Here is a 19,572-nt window from a genome sequence, read left to right on the forward strand (position 1 = left end):
CGAAGTCCTGACCTAAAGGTTGACCACACAAGTCAACTGATTAGCCAAAAAGCCCATATGGAAAGAAGGAAACAAAGCAGTAAAACACCAAGAAAACTAACAAAACTACCAGTCTACCAGCAATTAAGATTGAATGATAGTCAAATAAAATTGTTCATCGAACTTTATAAATTTAGCCGGCATTGTTTGTTTTGTGTTGCTCACAGGATTTGGTTTGTTGGTTTCCACAATTTCAATTAGTTGTATTTTTGTTTCCCGTTTCAGCAACATGGGATTTAAGAACTATCTTCTCACACCTAAGAAGGTTCATAACCTTTGACCTTCCGAAAAAAAAAAAAAAGGTTCATAACCTTTATGGTGCGTGTCATGTTTAATTTTGACACTGTCAAATTTTACTTTATTTTATTTTCTTTTTTTTTAATTAATTATTAAGTAAAATATATTCTATAATTTTCAAGTTTTTGAAATAAGTACGAGATAAATTAATTAAAGATAATATTAAGGAAGAGATTATTAATACAGTAACATTTATTTAAAAAAACAACAATACTTGGATTTTGATCCCAATCTTTAAAATTATATAAAGTAAAACAAAAATAAAAGTTAAAAAAAATAAATTGGCTCCGGAGAGATTAACCGGATATTTTTCTTGCCTGAAAATATATATATATTACCGCCACTCCTCCACCGCCGCCACTCGCCACCCTTTCTCCTTCTTTCTTTGCTCCTTCGTAAAACCCTAATAAAGCAAAAAAAAAAAAAAACCAATTTCATCATCACTTCAACCTCCAAAAACAAATACACATTACCAAACAAAAATATCCGGTCCGAAACAATCAATTTCATCATCCCATTTTGCTTATTCTCTTCTTTACAACACAAATTGCTCAACATTAACAAGATGAAAAAAATGCATGAAAGGGCCATTGGCGTGGCAGATCAAGTCTATGTGAGTACTGAAATCTCTTCCAGAACGACCCTTGTTTCTGCGATGCAAACAACTCCAACTACAAGAACAACACCATGATTCGCAAAGAGAACTTCGTCACCCTTGTCGTCAGGTCATCTCTCTCTCTCTTACTTCGTCTATCTAGGGTTTCTGTATTTTTTATGCTTCTTTTTGGCGTTTGATCCAAATTCAAGGCATTTGTACTAAGAAAGATGGAGATTGATGGAGCTTGGGTGGAAGAATAGGGATTATGAAACAACGGCAATTTTTTTCCTAAGATTATACTAGGTGATCAATAATCTTACTTCCAAACAATTACATAAATTACGAAACAACACCAATTAATTCTACTTGTTACTACACTTCAGCGATAAGGATAGTTGTTGCCTTATAGTTTTACAAGAGAATAGTAAATGCCATTTTGTCCAAAGGAAACTAAATCAGAATGTGAACCCTGCTCCACAACTTTTCCATCCTTGATCACTGCAATGGAATTGGAATTCTGAATCGTTGATAGTCGATGAGCTACAACAATACATGTCCGACCATTCGTCATCTTCTCAAGTGCTTGTTGAACTAAGTTCTCTGATACACTATCAAGGGCACTGGTTGCCTCATCCAATAGAAGGATTGATGGGTTCTTTAGTATTGCACGAGCTATTGCTATTCTCTGTTTCTGACCTCCAGATAACTGAACCCCTCTTTCTCCGCAGTAAGTATTGTAGCCATCTTCCATTCCACTGAATATAAAGAAGAAGTGAGTGGTTAATATAAAGGAGGTACGGTTTATGCTTCAATGCAAAGTCATTTTCTATCATCAAATTTGTCTTTCAGTTTGCTACAACATCAGACAAGTTAATCTTGAGCTAAGTTAAACAATAACATAAAGTGTGTTCAACTTTAAAGGGTTTTGTTTTCCAATATTGTTTTCAACTATTTCTACCCACTAGAGAAGTCCATGCATCATTTGTTCTTTTCACAAAACAAAATAAGATAAAAGATTACCTATTGGCAATAGATTTCGTACCTTATAAATTCGTGCGCATTGGCAAGCATTGCAGCCTCTCTAATCTCAGATTCCTTGGCATCATTTTTCCCATAGGCAATGTTTTCGTGGATAGTTCCTGCAAAAAGGGTTGGCTCCTGGCTGACTAATGCAATTTGTGTCCTCAGGGATCTCAAATGATACTCCTTTATGTCCCTTTCATCTATATATACAGCTCCCTGCACTGGGTCATAAAATCTCTGAATAAGTCCAATAATGGTAGATTTTCCGGAACCACTCTGTCCCACTAGTGCTACTGAACTTCCTGCTGCAATCTTAAGCCACAGGCCCTTAATGATCAACTGATTAGGTCTTGATGGATATGCAAAGACAACATTTTTCAGCTCCACACTGCCTTTAATCGAGATTTTATTAGCATCAAATCCCCTCGAGTTATCTGGATCGATTTCACTCTTCCTATCTAGTATTGAAAATATTGACTTGACAGCATTGCTTCCTCTAGATAAATCCTTGGTCATGCTTCCTGCCTCGGCAATTGTGTAAGCAGTAAATAGTAGTAAAAAGAATGTTTGAAAGAGCTGCTCTGGAGTTATTAACCCTTTTGTCAATAGCCTTCCTCCATACCAGTATGCTAAAGCTGTTGAAGCTGCAGCCAAAAATTGGGAGCTAAACAAGCCAATACCCGAAAACCAGGATTGTTTAATGCTTTCCTTCCTAGGGCCCTCCAAGGTGGCTCGGAAGATCTTCAATATTCTCTTTTGAGAAGAGAAAGCAGTTATTGTTCTATGGTTAATGACAGTTTCACTTGCTAGTTGACTTCCTTCCTTCTGTGCTTTTTGGATTTTTTCAGACATACTCTTGAACAAGAAACTCTTGGCGTAAAAACTCCCGATGAGTAATGGTTGTGCCGTGATTAATACAATGGATAGCCTCCACGTGAGTGCAAGACCTAGTGCGTAAGCAAAGGTAGCCCCGAAGAATGCTTGAGCCAGTAATGAGATACGGTCCCCAACAAGGGATCGTACCATGTTAGCTTCAGTTGATAGCCTTGCACAAATGGCTGCACTTGTGTTCTCATCTTGATCAAACCAACCAATCTCAAAGGTCATCAGCTGTTCTAGCAGCTGCTCTCTTACCCTTCTGGTCAACTTTTCTCCCATGATTGCAAAATTGTAGTGTTGGAGGAGACTGGTAATGAAGTTGAAAACTCCAAGGCCTAAGAAAATTAGAGAATAGAATCTGGCATCAGATTTGATGGAGGATTTTTCATTTTTGAAGTAAACTGATATAAGTGCCCCCACACAGTAGGAATTTATGGGTTGAACAGCTCCGGATCCTATTGCGCCTATGCATCCAAGCAATGCTCTTCCCCACTCAGGTGCATTCATTTTTAGCAAACGCCACTGCAAAGGGGGACAAGAAGTTAGTTGCTTCAGATTCTCCTCATCACTTTCATTAGAAGCTTCAAATTCAACAGAGTGAGGTGGGCTGATGAAAAAATCCGGGCTATATGGATGTATCCCTGGGGTGCTTGGTGCACTTGATCTCACACTCATTGGGCTCGGTGGACAACCCGTATTGTAGTGGCTACTTCCATCTACTTGACAATCAGCATCAATTGAGGCTTCATTGAGCATTGTTGATTGCTGCAACTGCACCATTCGAAAGTATTCTCCACCCTGTCCACAATTCATTTGCATAAGCTCATCATGTGAACCTGATTCAACTACTTTTCCTGATTGAAGAACCACAATCAGATTAGCCATTCTTATTGTGCTGAGGCGGTGGGCAATGACAATTGCTGTCCTTCCCACTGACACCTGATCAATGGCCTCCTGTACAGTTCTTTCAGATGCTGCATCCAGGGCACTCGTAGCTTCATCAAGCAGCAAGATTTTAGGTTCTCTTATTAAAGCCCTTGCGATGGCTATTCGTTGTTTTTGCCCTCCAGACAATTGAATCCCAAATTGCCCAACCTGGGGAATCCAATAAAACATCTTATTAGATCTACAATAAAAAGAAATTCTAGTTGTTTAAAGATCATATCTTACTCAAATTCACATAACTCCAAAATATATTCTACCTTTCTTTATCCCATTTTCCTTATTTTCTTTCTTTTGTTTTTTTTTCTCCCCCACTGAAGCTGCTTCTTAAAGTAATTTAACCCAACCATAGGAAACTAAAACAAATTTATTGTGTTCAAAGAGTAAATGTTAACTTACTTGAGTTTCATACCCATCCGGTAACTTAGAAATGAAGTCATGTGCATTTGCAGCCTTTGCTGCTCGTTTTAAATCTTCCACTGATGCTCCTTCCTTCCCAAATAGTATATTCTCTTTAATGGATGTTGCAAAAAGGACTGGTTCTTGATTAACCAGTCCCATTTGTGATCTCAACCACTTAAGATGAAGCTTGTTTATCTTGTACCCATCCAAGAGAATTTCACCTTCAATAGGATTATAAAATCTTTGAAGCAATGAAATAATGGTAGACTTGCCAGAGCCACTGCCCCCGACGAGACCTACAGTTTTGCAAGCTGGAACTCTAAGATTTAAGCCTTGTAGAATTGGTGTATCAGGCCTTGATGGGTAACTAAAAGATATTTCTTTGAATTCAAGTTCTCCTCTCACATATGACAGAGCCTTCCCCTTCTTCTCTTCAGTGTCTATGGCTGGAAGCCGATCAATCATTTCCGTTATCCTAGAAGCGACCACCCTTGCCTCTATGATGAATGTGAGATTTGGCAGTGCAGTCAAAATATTCCTGCAAAACTAGTGAAACAGTGAGTCTCAAATTAAAGTGAAGATTTGAAATTTATCAATATCTTCTTTTGTAGTTTAAATAGAAATAATGCACAACATTTATAAAGAAAAAACTCACAATCCTCCCATGAAGACATTGAATCCAGCTACAAAAACGTCGCCACCCCTTTCACCCTTTTCAGTAACCATAATAGACCCAAACCAAGCCTGAAATGCCCCTCTAACATAGATAACTCCCATGCTTCCCATCAGCAACCCCCTTGCAAAACCTTGCTTTATTCCCAATTCCATGGTTTTTTGAAGCGCGTGTCTGAACCTGTCAAGCGTTTGATGCTCTCCAACATATGAATATACAGTTCTTATTGAAGAAATTGCTTGTTCTACAATCCCACCAGCAACCCCATAAGATTCAATCATCTTCGTCCCCACATCCATCATGATTTTCCCGAATCCAAGTCCTGTGGCAATGAACACAATAGTGAACAGAATAGATGCCAATGTAATCCTCCATGATAGAACAAAGGCAAATATCATGCAAAAGAAGGAGGATGACAGCAAAGCAAGACAGTTGGGCATCTGCACATAAGAAACAATCTGATTTCAATTACATGAGACGAGGGGGGAGAAAATAATAAGAAGAAATTGTTTGATGGATGATCGGAATGTTTTGATACCAACTGGTGTAGGACGGATAGTGTGCTCTGGTAGTGAATTGTTGTTAGGCTACGTCATCCTATTTATTACTGGTAAAATTCAAGTGTTTCTAAACTTCAATTTACATATAGAATTTCCAAGCATAATTTACTTTGCATGTGTTTCCTTTTTACTATTGTCATTGTGCTTTCAACCTTGGGTTGTTATGCAACAGAAATTAAGAACTTGGTGCCAGCGGAATTAAGACCTTCTCTCCTATAGCGATTTGGATTGAATTGGAATTGGAGGAGATGGTTGAAACAACTTGGTAAGTTCTTGAAGATTCAGCTGCTTGGGTGTCGAAGAAACCAACTTCTTGTCTAAGGATAGCTTTCAGGTATTCCATTCTCATTCGAGAAGTTTGTCTTTCGGCAGTTCTTGCCCAACAAAGTCCTTCTGCATAAATAAATGCCAGCAAAATTTCAACATAGAATATAGTGAACTTCTAGTAATGAAGGTATAGTCTTTATTTCTCATCGAGTATTGGAAACGATAAATTAGAGGGTTAAGTGCGGAAACCCCCATCTGCTATGCTTACTGTGTGTATCACACCCCTCATGTGCACAAAACACCCCTGAAGTATGCAATAGTGCAAATAAACTCTACCTGACACATTTAAGGTAGATTTTACCCAAATTACTGAGACATTTTACATACTATCTAAAAATACATAATTTTGTGAAATGACGAAAAGTGACACAAGTTAAATTGACATTGTTTGGACTCAAATGCACAGATCATTCAACCCTAACTTCTTATTGTCTAAGGTGCAGGAACATCATCAACAAATGAGTCATAAGCTTTAAGGTCGGTCATTTGTAAAATTTCCTCCACAAAGAATGAAATGACCAACCTCTGTCTTTTTGTTATCATCTGATTTGTCCCTCTTTACTCTTATGATTCCTTTCAAAGTCTAATGCACGGTATTCATGTATGTGGATCAATTGATCTTGAAACAGTGTCGTGAGGAGTAGGAAGATGCATGGAGAGATTTGGGGGAGTTCTTGATTAGGAAAGAGAATTGGATTTTGGAGGGGAGAGAGGAGGTGACAAAGGACTAGCGCATGAAGGGGCGAACAGGGTTTTGCGGCAGCAGGAGAACCAGCCGATGAGGGGCGGTCGGTTGGAGGAGACGAGGCGTCAGAGAGAGAAATAAATGACGTTGAGTTGGCCAGTGGAGTCATAGAAGGTGGAGTTGGATGTCAAGCAGGAGGAAGAGGTGATTGGGGTGACAAGGGTGGTGGAGTCGGAGGATGTGGTGGTGGCGCCTGCATCGGCTGTGGGGTCATCGGAGAGGGATGATGGTGTGATGTAGGTAACGTGGCGGAAGAGGACGCCTTCCACGTCACCTAGAGAGGAAGAGAACCATTGGATGTTGGAGGCTAATGTGGGGCCCGATATTTGTGTTAACCATTGTTGACATTATTATACTGTTTACAGACCAAATCACATAATTTGTAGTTTTTACTTGTATGAATTATACTTCCTGCTCAACTAGGCTCAAGGATTATAGTAATTATAATTAACCAAAGTTTTATCGTCGAACTTGTGTGGTTTGATGAGGAGCTAAAATCAGTTTTGATGACTTCAGTTCGTTGACTTCGGAAGCTGACAGCTGGCCTGATTAATGCTGCTACTTTGATAGATTTTCTAGTCCCAAACCACCACCATCACCGTCCTGCTCAATTTATACCAGAGGATGTAAATACATTAACATTTTTGTAATGTTACATCTATAAATATGAATGATCTGCATTAACAATGAAGTTTGTAGGGACTGTTGAAGGAAGATGGGGATCTCAGCAACCTAACCTAACTTTTGCTTGTGAGTCACTTGCATGACTTGACATGTTGTGAACAATAGTTTAATTCTGGTTGTAAGCAATGGTTTGTTATTTGGTGAAATTTGTACCTTTTAGTTATGAAGTGAAAGGCAAGAGTAATACAATTATTATTTGTTATTTGCTAGAGGAACTGTATAGAAAGAGAAAACACTAAAACCGTAGAGAAATATATATAGAGAGAGAATCCTCAAAAGTGGGTTGATGTTCACATAACACCCCTCTATAAGAATATATATATATATATATCCACACACAATACACACCCCTTGGGCATTTGCCAAAGGTTAAAAGGACAAAACAGACATTAAAGCATTAGTTTATGGGGGTGTTTTTGCACATTTTTAAAAGAATAAGGGAGATGATACTACACTTTTTAAAATAGAGTGAGAGTGATATCCCAAGTATACTTTATGAAAATGGGTGTTTTCCGCCCTTAACACTAAATTAGAGAATTTGAAGACTTACCAACAAAACCAGATAATCCTACTCCAGTTGCAATATATAGCAGTCTGAGTGCATACTATAACAAATTTACGGTAGCATGTTAATAAAGTGCATGTATTCAAGACCATATATATAAAATGATGCATTGTAGACTATATATACATACATATGATACTTTCTTATAAATCACACTTTCTTGGACTACCTTGTTTACAACATGAATAGACACTTTGGTACCAATGTTGCCATAGTCATTGATCACGTAACTAAGAGCGTACATCATGAGAGGGATTTGCAACCCATCTCCAATGCAACCCACAGTTCCCAAAAACATCAACAACTTGTCCACCCCATCACCATATCTGAACATTCTATTTTTGCTACTGCTACCCATTACCTCTAATCAGTATCGAACACTGCATGTTCATCAACACGCATTTCTGCTTTTATATATGCATTTCATCAATTTTAGTAGATGCCTTATATCATTATATATATTATCTTCTTCGCCTACTTCTAATGCTAAAACCAAATTGATGAATAATGCCAAACCCGACTTGAATTTTTTTTCAAACAACTAGCATAAAACAATACAAAAAAAAGCCTATAGAAAACACGCAAGCAAAAAATACGATTTTGAGAATGCGACGAATAAAAACAGAACAGAAAGAAACAAATGGGGATATTCAATTGAGAATTATATATGGAACAATTAAGTCGCGTGATTATTAAATAAAGTACCCGTATGGATCTAGAGGAAATTCACACTTCTTGTTATGAATAAAGCTTATTAAATTCGGATGATATAGTTAGATCAACTATTTGTCAATTGTACTCGATTATTTATATATTAGTTGAATCTATATATGATCAAAATGATTGGTTAAATATTATACATGTCCAATTACCATTTAGACTTATGTACATGTCTTCAATGTTTTGTGAAAATGTTTCATTTTCAAAACCAGATAGGATTCAACTGTACATGAATTTGGGATCGTTCAAATTGGCCCCTAGTGCCACCCACCGATAGATGTAGGTTGAACTCTATGTGCATAATTAACAGTACTAGTACTAGTCTAGTTGTGCGGCCGTCCCTCTCACCATCGTCGTATTCTGTATATTTATTTATTTTTTATTACTCGTCATGTCACTTTTAACTTCTAAAGTCTCTCTCTCTCTCTCTCTCTCTCTCTCTCTCTCTCTCTCTCTCTCTCAAGTCTCAATTATTTGCTTCTCATTATCGGAAGTTTGTTGGAGGCGGCTACGAAGTAATCGGAAAATCATCAAAATCTCGCTTGATTTTGGCTGAAACTTTGCCGGAAAGTAGCCAGACGGTGCCACCAGAGATGACATTGAAGAGAGTGGAGGAAAGAGTTGTGGAGAAAGAAGATGAATGGTGGGAACCCAGATGGATTGGCTTGGAAGAAAGCCCCACTCTTTACAAGTGGTCTAGGCCTAAACTCATTTCCCAACGGTCAAAAACCAACTACTACAATCCCAACGGTCATAAGCCCAACAGTCATGAGGGTGCACAATAAATATGCGCAGCAGGACCCATTTATTAAGCCCAACAACTTACAGAGTACTTTTTTTTTTCACTCTAAATGTATGGGCCGAGTAATTTTTTAACCATTTTCCCAACACAACAAAGTAAAAAGTTTAGTCATTAATTTCTAATGTAACTATAACTATAACGGCTTCGTTCATTTCTTTCGAGACAAATTACATGTATTATGTAACAACAACAACAATTTTTCTCAATTTTCTATTTACCAATCCTCGAACTCCGGACTAGCGGTTGACCACGCAAGCCAACTCCTAAGCCCAAGAGCCCAGATGAGGACCAATCAATTAATTCTACTTTCTACACTTGACAGATAAGGAGAGTTTGTTGGCTTATGGGTTTACAAGAGAATAGTATACTCCATTTCGGCCTAAGGAAAGTAGATCAGAATGTGAGCCCTGTTCCACAACTTTTCCATCCTTGATCACCACAATAGAGTTGGAATTCTGAATTGTGGATAGTCTGTGAGCTACAACAATACATGTCCGACCATTCATCATCTTCTCAAGTGCTTCTTGAACCAGGTTCTCTGATGCACTATCAAGTGCACTGGTTGCCTCATCCAATAGAAGGATTGATGGGTTCTTCAGTATCGCACGAGCTAGTGCTATTCTCTGTTTCTGACCTCCTGATAACTGAACCCCTCTTTCTCCGCAGTAAGTATCATACCCATCTTTCATTCCACTGAAATAAAGAAGAAGCAAGTGGTTAATATAAAGGAGGTACAGTTTATTCTTCAATGCAAAGTCATTCCTACCACAATTTTTTCTGTAAGTTTATTCTTCAATGCAAAGTCATTTTCTCCACCAAATTTGCCTTTCGGTTAGCTACTGACAAGTTTATCTTGTACTAAGTTAAACAACAGTATAAAGTTTGTTCCTTTCCATTCACCACTTTAAAGGGTTTTGTTTTCTGCTCCCGTCATTGCGGGTATGGTTAGAGCTTGATGTACGCAGTCTTACCTCCATACGTGGAGAGGTTGCTTCATGTTTTTAACCTGTTACCTCTAGGTTACGATGGAGCAACCTTATCATTGACAAGGCTGCCACTTTTTTATTTTGAGTAAGATTTTCTTTTAAAAGGAAGGATAATATATATATATATATATATATATAAAAATAAATAATAAATAAAAATAAATAAATAAGTTGTTTTCAACTATTTCTACCCACTACGGAGAGATGTCCTTGCATCAGCTGTTCTTGTTTTCCCTGGAAAATTGATTTTTACAAAACGAAATAAGATAAAAAAATATTAAAGTTTCACAGCAGATTTCATACCTTATAAATTCGTGTGCATTGGCAAGCATTGCAGCCTCTGTTATCTCAGATTCCTTGGCATCATTTTTCCCATAGGCAATGTTTTCGTGGATAGTTCCTGCGAAGAGGGTTGGCTCCTGACTGACTAATGCAATTTGTGTCCTCAGGGATCTCAAATGATACTCCTTTATGTCCCTTTCATCTATATGTACAGATCCCTTCAATGGGTCATAAAATCTTTCTATAAGACCAATAACTGTAGATTTGCCAGAACCACTCTGCCCCACTAGTGCTACAGAACTTCCTGCTGCAATCTTAAGGCTCAGACCCCTAAAGATCAACTGATTAGGTCTTGATGGATATGCAAAGACGACATTTTTCAGCTCCACTCTGCCTTTAATCGAGATTTTAGTAGCATCAAACCCCCTTGAGTTATCTGGATCGATTTCAGTATTCCTATCTAGTATAGAAAATATTGAACTGACGGCATTTCTTCCTCTAGATAAATCTTTGGTCATGCTTCCAGCGTCGGCAATGGTATAAGCTGTAAAGAGCAGTAAAAAGAATGTTTGAAAGAGGTGTTCTGGAGTTGTTAACCCTTTTGTCAATAGCCTTCCTCCATACCAGTATGCCAAAGCTGTTGAAGCTGCAGCCAAAAATTGGGAGCTAAACATGCCAATACCTGAATACCAGGACTGTTTAATACTTTCCTTCCTAGGCATTTCCAAAGTGGCTCGAAAGAGCTTTAATATTCTCTTCTGAGAAGAGAAGGCAGTTATAGTTCTGTGGTTAATGACAGTTTCACTTGCTAGTTGGCTTCCTTCCTTTTGTGCTTTTTGGATTTTTTCAGACATGCCCTTGAACAAGAAACTCTTGGAGTAAAAACTCCCAATGAGTAATGGTTGGGCCGCGATCAGTACAATGGCTAGCCTCCACGTGAGTGCAAGACCTAGTGCGTAAGCAAAGGTAGCACTGAAGAATGCTTGAGCCAATAGTGAGATACGGTCCCCAACAAGGGATTGAACCATGTTAGCTTCAGTTGATAACCTTGCACAAATGGCTGCACTCATGTTCTCATCTTGATCAAACCATCCAATCTCAAAAGTCATTAGCTTTTCAAGAAGTTTCTCCCTTACTCTTTTGGTTAATTTTTCTCCCATGATTGCAAAATTGTAGTGTTGGAGGAGACTGGTAATGAAGTTGAATACTCCAACACCTAAGAAAACTAGAGAATAGAATCTGGCATCGGATTTAATGGAGGATTTGTCATTTTTGAAGTAAACTGATATAAGTGCTCCCACACAGTAGGAATTTATGGGCTGAACAGCTCCGGATCCCATCGCGCCTATGCATCCAAGCAAGGCTCTTCCCCACTCAGGTGCATTCATTTTTAGCAAACGCCACTGCGAAGGAGTAGTAGAAGTTAGTTGCTTCAAATTCTCATCATCACTTTCATAAGAGGCTTCAAAATCGACAGAGTGAGGCGGGCTCATGGTATAAACCAGGCTAAATGGATGCATCCTTGGGGTGCTTGGTGCATTTGATCTCACACTCATTGGGCTTGGTGGGAAACTCGTATGGTGATTTCTTCCATCAGTTGATCTCACACTCATTGGGCTCAGTGGACTACCCATGTTGTGGTGGCTTCTAATATTTTGGCTCTGCGGAACATCTACTGGATAATCAGAATCAATAGAGGCTTCATTTAGCATTGTTGATTGCTGCAACTGCACCATTTGAAAGTATTCTCCACCCTGTCCACTATTCATTTGCATCAGCTCATCGTGTGAACCCGATTCGAGTACTTTCCCTGATTGAAGAACCACAATTAGATTAGCCATTCTTATTGTGCTGAGGCGGTGGGCAATGACAATTGTTGTCCTTCCCACGGATGCCTGATCAATGGCCTCCTGTATAGTTCTTTCAGATGTTGCATCCAGGGCACTTGTAGCTTCATCAAGCAGCAAGATTTTAGGATCTCTTATTAAAGCCCTCGCAATGGCTATTCGTTGTTTTTGTCCTCCAGACAATTGAATCCCAAATTGCCCAACCTAGGGATTCCAATAAAACATCCTATTAGATATACAATAAAAAATAATTCTAGACGTTTAGAGATCATATCTTACTCAAGTTCTTTATCCCTTTTTTTTTTTTTTTTCCCCCACTAAAGTTTATTCTGAAAGCACTTTAGGCCAACAATAGGAAACTAAAACAAAGTTATTGTGTTCAAAAAGTAAATGTTAACTTACTTGAGTTTCATACCCATCCGGTAACTTAGAAATGAAGTCATGAGCATTTGCAGCCTTTGCTGCTTCTTCTAAATCTTCCATTGGTGCTCCTTCCTTCCCAAATAGTATATTCTCTTTAATGGATGTTGCAAAGAGGACTGGTTCTTGATTAACCAGTCCCATTTGTGATCTCAACCACTTGAGATGAAGTTTATTTATCTTGTACCCATCCAAGACAATTTCACCTTCAGTAGGATCATAAAATCTTTGAAGCAATGAAACAATAGTGGACTTGCCAGAGCCACTGCCTCCGACAAGACCTACAGTTTCGCCAGCTGGGACTCTTAGATTAAAGCCTTGTAGAATTGGTGTATCAGGCCTTGATGGGTAACTAAAATATACTTCATTGAATTCAATTTCTCCTCTCACATATGATAGAGCCTTCCCCTTCTTCTCTTCAATGTCTATGGCTGGAAGCCGATCAATGATCTCCGTAATCCTAGTAGCAACCACCTTTGCCTCTGTGATGAAGGTGAGATTGGGCAGTGCAGTCAAAATATTCCTGCAAGACTAGTGCAACAGTGAGTCTCAAATTTTAATAAAGTAATGAAATTTATCAATATCTTCTTTTTCAGTTTAAATAGAAAGAATGCACAAGATTTATAAAGAAATAACTCACACTCCTCCCATGAAGACATTGAATCCAGCTACAAAAACGTCGCCGCCCCTTTCCCCCTGTTCAGTAACCAGAATAGACCCAAACCAAGCCTGAAAAGCCCCTCTAACATAGATAATTCCCATGCTTCCCATCATCAATCCCCTTGCCAAACCTTGCTTTATTCCCAATTCCATGGTTTTTTGAAGTGCGTGGCTGAACCTATTGAGCGTCTGATGCTCTCCAACAAATGAATATACAGTTCTTATTGAAGAAATTGCTTGTTCTACAATCCCACCAGCAACCCCGTAAGATTCAACCATCTTCGACCCCACATCCATCATGAGCTTCCCAAATCCAAGTACTGGGGCAATGAACACGATGGTGAACGGTATAGATGTCAATGTAATCTTCCATGACAGAACAAAGGCAAATATCATGCAAAAGAAGAAGGATGACAGCATAGTCAAACAGTTGGGTATCTGCACATAAAAACAATAAGATTTCAATTACATAAAACAAGAGTGGGGAGAAAATTAAAAGAAGAAATTGTTTGATGCTGGAATGTTTTGATACCAACTGATGTAGGACAGATAGTTTGTTCTGATAGTTAATTGCTATTAGGCTACGTAATCCTGTTTATTGCTAGGCAAATTTGACAGTGTTTCCAAACCTCTTAATCTACATACAGAAGCTCCATGTTATTATTCACCCATATATATATGTGTGTGTGAGTGTGTGTGGTCTTTGAAGTGAAGATCCAGGCATACTGTTCTTTGTATGTGTTTCCTATTTACTATTGTCATTGGCTTTCAACCGTGGGTTGTTGTGCAACAGAAATTAAGAAGAACATGGCCACCGAATAAAGACCTTCTCTCCTATGGCGATTTGGATTGAATTGGAATCGGAGGAGATGGTTGAAACAACTTGGTAAGTTATTGAAGATTCAGCTGCTTGTGTGTCGAAGAAACCAACTTCTTGTCTAAGGATTGCTTTCAGGTATTCCATTCTCATTCGAGAAGTCTGTCTTTCAGAAGTTCTTGCCCAACAAAGTCCTTCTGCATAAATAAATGCCACCAAAATTGAAGTTCTGGTAGTAAAAGTGTAATCTTTATTTCTCATCGAGTATTATTGGAAGCAAAAAACTAGAGAGGATTAGGAGATGTACCAACAAAAGCAGATAATCCAACTCCAATCGCAACATAGAGCAGTTTGAGTGCATACTGAAATATAACAGATTTACAGTAGCATGTTAATAAGTGCATGTATCAAAGTCCATAAACGATAGACTGTATATCACACTTTCTTGGACTAATATCTTTTTCTTTCTTTTTTTTCTTTTGGTGATAGACTATATATGCTTAAAATTTGACATGCTATTGCATTTGCAAGTTAAAGTAGAACTTAACTAGAATTAGTGACAAAATTAGTTCTTATTAGAATTTTTTTTTCTTAAATGTATTTAAAGATCAAGTTTTAATAACGTCAACCAAACTACATTTTGGTAGGCTGTTTCCGAAATGATAATTAGAAATATGCTAATTACCTTGTTTACAACATGAATAGGCACCTTGGTACCGATGCTGCCATAATCATTGATCACATAACTAAGGGCGTACATCGTGAGGGGGACCTGCAACCCATCTCCAATGCAACCCAAAGTCCCGAAAAACATCAACAACTTGTCCACCCCATCAGCATATCTGAACATTCCATCCTTTCTACCCATATGATCCAATGTCTCCTTCACTAGGAGGGTTGAACAATTAACCTTCAAAGTCACAATCGGTATCAGTAGTGCTTAATTATTCATCTATACAAGCTCGTACGTTTCAACACGTATATATGTGTGTGTGTGTGTGTGTGCATTTGGTCAATTGTAGTTGATATTTTATTTGGATTAGATTCGTGTTTTAAGGTTAGTCCAAATGGTGAAAGCCAAAAAGAATGTTCAGTGCATCTTAGAATCAGCCGTCATTGTTTGTTTGTGTTAGTCAGGATATGGAGGGGAATGTTGGTTTCCACGATTTTTCAATTGGCCTCGCCAAGTACGCCTTTCATGTTTTTTTCCTCTTACTGCAACATTTGGATTCGAGAATATTAATATTTGTATTTGTACTTGTCGTTGTAGTTTTGATTAATAAGCCATGAACAAAACAAAATCACCAAGGTAATTGCGTTGTATTTGTAAGCGGTTCATATATTATAAGTCTAGCAATTCAATGATTTGAATTGTTTTCATTTCATGCAATAAGTGTCTTGGCTAGGACCGCCTAAAATTCACTCCCCCTCCTCTACTTTGCGTAGAAATCATAGATTGGTTTTGAGTCCATTGGTTCTAAATGGTATGATATGATGTTGACGACTCTGCAGCCCAAATTTGTGTCCCATCGTTTCCATCCCTTTCTTTAAATTGATCGATTCTATTTATTTATTTATTTATTTTTAAAAAGTTTGTATTAATTAGTATAGTATATATTGACATGAAATCTATGAAAGAAAAAAATGAGTGAAGGGTGGAAATCTTGGAGATCGAAGTGATTTAAGTGCTGGCGGTCTGTGAAGTGGAGTTTATCTCTTAAAGACTGAACTCTTTCGAGTCCTAAAAATAAACAATTTAACAAAACATCATATGTAGATCATTTGTAGTCGCGTTTCATACTAGGTGAAATTATATTGGTTTCTCCATTAGAGTAGCTCTGGACAACTCTTTCCTTTTCCCTTTTCTTGATTTACAAAATAAAAATAAAAAAAACAGGTTACGATGCAAAATCGATAGTAAGACTGGTACATCTGATATTTCCACAAACCTTGCAATGGTGTGGGAGTTTTGTGCACTGCCAAAGCTTTTTTTTTTTTGTTTTTCAAAAACAAAAAAAAAAAACAGAACTTTTTTAGGCAGCCACTAAGCAGCTTGGTTTGGTGATCTACGAGGAATCACAAACCTGAGGCACTCGAAGAACCATGACATGTATTGTTGTTATACAGAACAAAGGCTGCTTCTCCTCTCCTACCGAGTGCTGATGAAGAACATGAAGGAGGGTGGTGTTTTTAAAGGAGGTTTGTCGCCTGAAATGGCATTAATCAACATCTTTTTTGGATTGCCCGCGAAAACATTGGTGTCAAATTTGGCATTTATTTGGGATCATAATCATTATTATACGTTTGCAGCTTCTTTGAACAACCAACAGGAGTATATATGTGATGTTAACACGTTGGATTGTTCACGATTTGGTTACATTAGTGTCGGACTATAATAGTGACATTTTTATTTACAATTCACTTCTTTGAAATTGTAATCACTTGCCCATATATATGTTACTCCTCTCTGCTATTTTTCTATTTTAATAGTTCTTTTTTTTTTTATTAAACTAATTTTTTAATATTTTTTTATTATATTAGTAGTGAATGAATTACCAAATTTACTTTCATATGTCAACAAGTCTAGTAATGGACTAACCTGGCTATAGCCCAGGTCCAATTAAAAAAAAAAAATTAGTACTATTGTTCCTATAAATCCATGTACTACTCTTCCTATCAGCCTAGCCCAGCCCAAACTATAATATTTCTATAAATAAAAAGAGTTATAAAGTTTACAAAGATCAAACCTTAAATATGAACAAGTCCTCCACGAACCATGGACAACCCAATCACAAAAGAAAACATAATAAAACATAATAAGTCCCAGCCCAACAAACCAAACACATTGTTAGTCTATGAAAGAGGACCTAGACTCTTCGTGTGTAAGGCACTAAGACATAAGTGGATGGATATGGTGGATAAAAATTAATAATAAAAAATAAAAAAAAAAAGACTTTGTTGATGACTTGATGATTTCTTGTTAAATTGGGTAATTTACTATATTATGGATTAATAACTAGTCAGGGGTAGAATACATAGGTTTTACTTTCAAATGTGAATATATTGATACAGAACACATAGGTAATTTGCATTTTTGCAAATGTTTGTTTTAATACTTGTATAAAACATACTTCAATGAATTATTAACTATGAAAACACGTCAGAGTTTGGAAGTGTAACTCTGTTAGAAGGTTATAAATTACTAGGTTTAATTGAATGATTAATGCATAAGAATTCTGTATTTAGAGCATGAATGACATACTAAGTAATCATAAATTTAATTATTTTTAACTATCCTATTTAGCAATCATAGCTCCGCCATCGGTCTTACATTTAATTGTTCCATGCAATTTTTCCATTGACAAAAGAAAATGCAGTCGTTGCATATTGGTCTCTATATATATAAGTTCAGTCATTCAAACTCCCAAGAACTTGTGATTAAAGTGATTATGGCAATGTGCAACTAGATCCAAACACTTGTATTATTCTGTGTTCACAAAGAATACAAACTCAAGTGCCTTCCATTGCCAGTGCCCTCTGAACCTTAACTCTATTATATATTATTTTGGTTCCAAAATTCTATACCAAAATGCTTGTCCCATTCAAAAAATGCATGTACTATTTTTGTAAAATTTTTTAATTATCTTTTTGACTAAACAAATGTATTAATTTTGAAAGATAAATTTGCTTTTTAATAAAGATAAAGATAAATTTGTAAATTTAGGCTTATCAATATAATAAAAAATTATTAAAACTCCATTATAATAAGAAGTTGAATTTCCCAAGAATAACAAAACTTTTTCAAATTCATTTATGTTTTATTTTTATTTTATTATTTTAGTACACTCTGCTCTTCACTATGCTATTCTTCTGAATAGAGAGTAGACGATTCTTTCACATAATATGGTTTCATTATGATATTCATGGAGTAGATTGATTCGTGATAACAATGTGTCTCAAACATGAATTTAATTTTAATAGTCAACTCTCATGATTTCGAATCCATTTATTTATCCTAATGAATCTTAAAAAAGTGATTTCTCATTTCCTATTTAAGATTACATTGTGTATAAATATAATCAAAACGAATTAGCGACAAGAATAGCTTGCCTGCACCGAGCCTTGGCTTGTTCAAGCCTCTCACTCAGTGTCTCTTCTTTCACTGCAGCTTTAACCATAGCCAAGTCCATCTCCATCAGCTTCAATACCCTACACAGCTCAGTTACCATCCTATCCTCCACCTTTCCTTCCTCTCTCAGCACTTCTGCTTCTTCTCTCGCTCTCTCCGCCACAATCTCTCCGGTTTTCGCCAGCAACGCCGTGGACCCAAACTCTCTCCCCATCAGTTCCTGCAACTTCTCCAAGAAATCCATGATCACATACCCTGTTGGCTTCTCCAGTGGAATCTCTTTGGTTCTCTTCCACCCTATTTCAAAGCTCGGTGGCTCGGGTTTTACAAGCCCGGTTCTGGACTTCCTGTCTCTTATTATTTCGGATTTTCTTCGTTTTTCAATCGGAAAACTTTCTGGGTTGATGGTGGTTTCGGAGTTGGGACTTGGGGATGGAAAGTCAGGTTGTTCAGGGACTGAGTTTGAAGTGCATTTGATGGTAAAATGTCTTTGGCGTGGGAGGTTATTTTGGTTGCGGTAAGGGTGATTTAGATGAAGAGGATGTGCATGAGAGAGGAGTTGAAGGGCAATGGAAGCCATGATGGTTTGAAACCAAACTTGGAGTGGAAGAAGAAGATAAGCCTATTTGTCTCTATTATTATTGGTGATAGATATTTAAACCATTAGGCGTATAAAAGTCATGTAAAATATCTTTATTGGGGAACATGGTTCAAGCCAACCAAAGCAAGGGTAGGGTCTAGTCTAGTCTGAGTATCTAAATAGCAAACTGGTGCACGAGGCTTTCGTCGTGTGATAATTGCAAGGTATGTAAATCTATGATTAGGGAAATATTTATAAAACAAAATTAAAATTGGATGAACTTACGTCATCTGAACGCACCAAAATACCTCCAAGCCAGGCGTTTGGCTTTAGTATCCTAAAAAATTTAAACTATAAGGTGAGACTAACATCCAATGCACTTATTTTAATTTAAACTATTAGGTGATACTAACATCCAACTCGTGTACTCATTTTAATTTAAATTATTAAGTGAAACTAACACCCAACCCGTATGCACTCATTTTAAATATGATGAGATAAGGCTCCCCCGTTTACAATCACCACTACACATTATGAAAATCCTTGAGAAACAAATATACTTTACACTTGGACAACATTTAAAGTTTTGAATAGG

At 37.3% G+C, this 19,572-nt stretch overlaps 3 protein-coding genes and 1 long non-coding RNA gene across 5 annotated transcripts; 1 reads left to right on the top strand and 3 right to left on the bottom strand.

Moving 5' to 3' along the window:
* The first annotated feature begins 413 nt into the window (after positions 1 to 413).
* On the top strand, positions 414 to 7,342 carry LOC132308461 (uncharacterized). Of its 2 annotated transcripts, none has more exons than XR_009482438.1 (3): positions 414 to 1,061; positions 5,586 to 6,217; positions 6,370 to 7,342. It is a non-coding gene; the product is annotated as an uncharacterized LOC132308461 (long non-coding RNA). The 2 variants fall into 2 exon arrangements; XR_009482437.1 differs by having other exon boundaries at positions 424 to 1,061; positions 5,586 to 5,747.
* LOC132308460 (ABC transporter B family member 15-like) lies at positions 1,299 to 8,092 on the bottom strand. Its single transcript, XM_059806544.1, has 7 exons — positions 7,904 to 8,092; positions 7,724 to 7,774; positions 5,619 to 5,852; positions 4,836 to 5,293; positions 4,178 to 4,718; positions 1,977 to 3,931; positions 1,299 to 1,689 (listed from the first exon to the last, which is right to left on the bottom strand). The coding sequence occupies exons 1-7, from the start codon at positions 8,090 to 8,092 to the stop codon at positions 1,338 to 1,340; spliced, it is 3,780 nt and encodes a 1,259-aa protein (XP_059662527.1). The 3' UTR covers positions 1,299 to 1,337.
* Positions 8,093 to 9,349: 1,257 nt separating this feature from the next.
* Positions 9,350 to 15,232, bottom strand: LOC132308462 (ABC transporter B family member 15-like). The gene is made up of 7 exons (XM_059806545.1): positions 14,954 to 15,232; positions 14,576 to 14,630; positions 14,278 to 14,465; positions 13,432 to 13,889; positions 12,774 to 13,314; positions 10,546 to 12,575; positions 9,350 to 9,949 (listed from the first exon to the last, which is right to left on the bottom strand). Exons 1-7 carry the CDS (start codon positions 15,134 to 15,136, stop codon positions 9,598 to 9,600), a joined length of 3,807 nt encoding a protein of 1,268 aa, XP_059662528.1. The 5' UTR covers positions 15,137 to 15,232; the 3' UTR covers positions 9,350 to 9,597.
* Positions 15,233 to 18,209: 2,977 nt separating this feature from the next.
* On the bottom strand, positions 18,210 to 19,044 carry LOC132308463 (protein CHLORORESPIRATORY REDUCTION 41, chloroplastic). The gene has a single exon (XM_059806546.1). It carries the CDS (start codon positions 18,975 to 18,977, stop codon positions 18,348 to 18,350), a length of 630 nt encoding a protein of 209 aa, XP_059662529.1. The 5' UTR covers positions 18,978 to 19,044; the 3' UTR covers positions 18,210 to 18,347.
* Positions 19,045 to 19,572: the final 528 nt, after the last annotated feature.

Source organism: Cornus florida, unplaced genomic scaffold, assembly GCF_030987335.1.
Source record: "Cornus florida cultivar Cherokee Brave unplaced genomic scaffold, ASM3098733v1 CherokeeBrave_3.0.0_Hap2_Chr05, whole genome shotgun sequence".
In the NCBI taxonomy this organism is placed as follows: domain Eukaryota; kingdom Viridiplantae; phylum Streptophyta; class Magnoliopsida; order Cornales; family Cornaceae; genus Cornus; species Cornus florida.